At 48.7% G+C, this 2108-nt stretch overlaps 1 protein-coding gene across 1 annotated transcript in view; it reads left to right on the top strand.

Moving 5' to 3' along the window:
- The first annotated feature begins 1792 nt into the window (after positions 1-1792).
- LOC107091699 (serine protease 27-like) overlaps positions 1793-2108 on the top strand; it is a 4331-nt gene continuing 4015 nt past the window's right edge. Inside the window, exon 1 of the mRNA XM_015385782.1 lies at positions 1793-1905. Within this exon, the coding sequence (XP_015241268.1) occupies positions 1793-1905 (113 nt within the window). The remainder of the gene's footprint in view (positions 1906-2108) is intronic.

The following is a 2108-nucleotide window of genomic DNA, read 5'->3' as shown; positions in this document are numbered from 1 at the left end:
TCCATCCATCCATCCATCCATCCATCCATCCATCCATCCATCCATCCATCCATCCATCCACTGCTACATCCATCCATCCATCCATCCATCCATCCATCCATCCATCCATCCATCCATCCATCATTCTACCCCTACATCCATCCATCCATCCATCCATCCATCCATCCATCCATCCATCCATCCATCCATCCATCCATCCATCCACTGCTACATCCATCCATCCAACCATCCATCCATCAAACCATTCTTCCATCTATCCATCCATCCATCCATCCATCCATTCATCCACTGCTACATCCATCCATCCATCCATCCATCCATCCATCCATCCATCCATTCAACCAATCCATCCATCCATCCACTGCTACATCCATCCAACCATCCATCCATCCATCCATCCATCGCTACATCTATCCATCCATCCATCCATCCATCCATCCATCTCTCAAACCATCCCTCCATCCATCCATTCATCCATCCACGTTTACATCCATCCATCCACCCATCCATCATCGATTCATCCAACCATCCATCCACCCCTACATCCATCCATCCATTCATCCATCCGTCATCCATCCATCCAAACACCTCCACATCCAACGATCCATCCATCCATCCATCCATCCATCCCTACACCCACATGAATCCATCCATACATCCATCCATTCATTTATCCATCCATCCATCCTTTCCCCAATCCTCCATCCATCCAACCATCCATCCATCCTTTCCCCAATCCTCCATCCATCCATCCTGAAGTGTTTCAAACATTATGATCCACATTATCATAACACACATTATGTCCAAAACCGTCTTCGAAAGCTGTTTTGCAAATTTAGTTCTGGTCTTACATACTATCTCTATTATAGAGTGCTCCGTCATTTAGAGAACAACCAGTGTAGTCAAAGATTTTTGGCTCAGCTCCTTCTTCACATCGGTAGTTTAGACTAGCACCACCATTACTGATTAAATAACCCAGACATGAGAGTTGCCAGAAGTTGTTTAGAACTGTTTGCCTTTGCCAATTTTCATCTGTTTGTTTTGGTGTTTTTTTTCCGCATGAATTACAGAACTTGTTTGACTTTATATTAATGCTGATTTCGATTCCCAGATATCTGACCAGAATATTGTCATGATGGGTATCAGGTTACTAGCCCACATGCAGAACACACTCTGAGACTGGGGAAAAGTTCAAAGGTTTATTTAAACACACAGGTTTGAATACAGAACTGGTACAGGGGATTATCTGGTCCAGGACTGGTCACGACTGATTCTCACTGCAGAGGGGGACAGAATGGTTAGCAGAAGCCGGGTAATCTTGCTGGTAGATTGAGTGCAGGTTTGTGCAGGTTTCAGAGATTTGACCAGAGTGGCAGAGGGGGGAAACCTGGAGGGTCCAGAGGCTGACTGCAGGCTGAAGGCTGACAGGTTTGATTCTCCAGGGTTCCTCCGTGATCAGACAGAATGGTTTCAAACAGAGAAACTCTTCCAGAGTTTTTGATCTCCAGGGTCCTTCAGTAATCAGACAGACTGGTTTCAGACAGAGAAACTCTTCCAAAGTTTCAGGTTTCAGACAGGTTCTTCCTAGAAGCAGAGAGGACAAAAACAGGTTATGTTCAGGTTCAGGTTATCAGGGAGTCTAGATTCAGGCAGGCAGGTTGGCTCAGGCTTGCTAATCATAACTGGCAAAACACTCTGGCGGGCAAGCCTCTGGATCCCAACAGAGCCCCCCCCTCAAGGGCGGATTCCTGACGCGGAGGGGGCGTTTCTGTGGTTCAGAAACAGGCCAGAGATGACCGCCTACTGCGGCTCAGGAGCAGACCCAGAGGTAACCGCCGGCTGTGGTTCAGGAACAGGTTCAGAAACAGGAACAGGCTCGGACAGGGCCGCCCACTGCGGCTCTGGGTCAGGACCAGGGGAGACGGCCGACTGCGGCTCCGGATCAGGAACAGAGGAGACTACCGACTGTGGCTCCGAATCAGGAACAGAGGAGACCACCAACTGTGGCTCCGAATCAGGAACAGAGGAGACCACCGACTGTGGCTCCGGATCAGGAACAGAGGAGACCACCGACTGTGGCTCCGGATCAGGAACAGAGGAGACCACCG

This window comes from Cyprinodon variegatus, unplaced genomic scaffold (assembly GCF_000732505.1).
Source record: "Cyprinodon variegatus isolate N-32 unplaced genomic scaffold, C_variegatus-1.0 Scaffold348, whole genome shotgun sequence".
Classification (NCBI taxonomy): Eukaryota; Metazoa; Chordata; class Actinopteri; order Cyprinodontiformes; family Cyprinodontidae; genus Cyprinodon; species Cyprinodon variegatus.
This window is presented reverse-complemented; position numbering and strand designations above follow the sequence as displayed.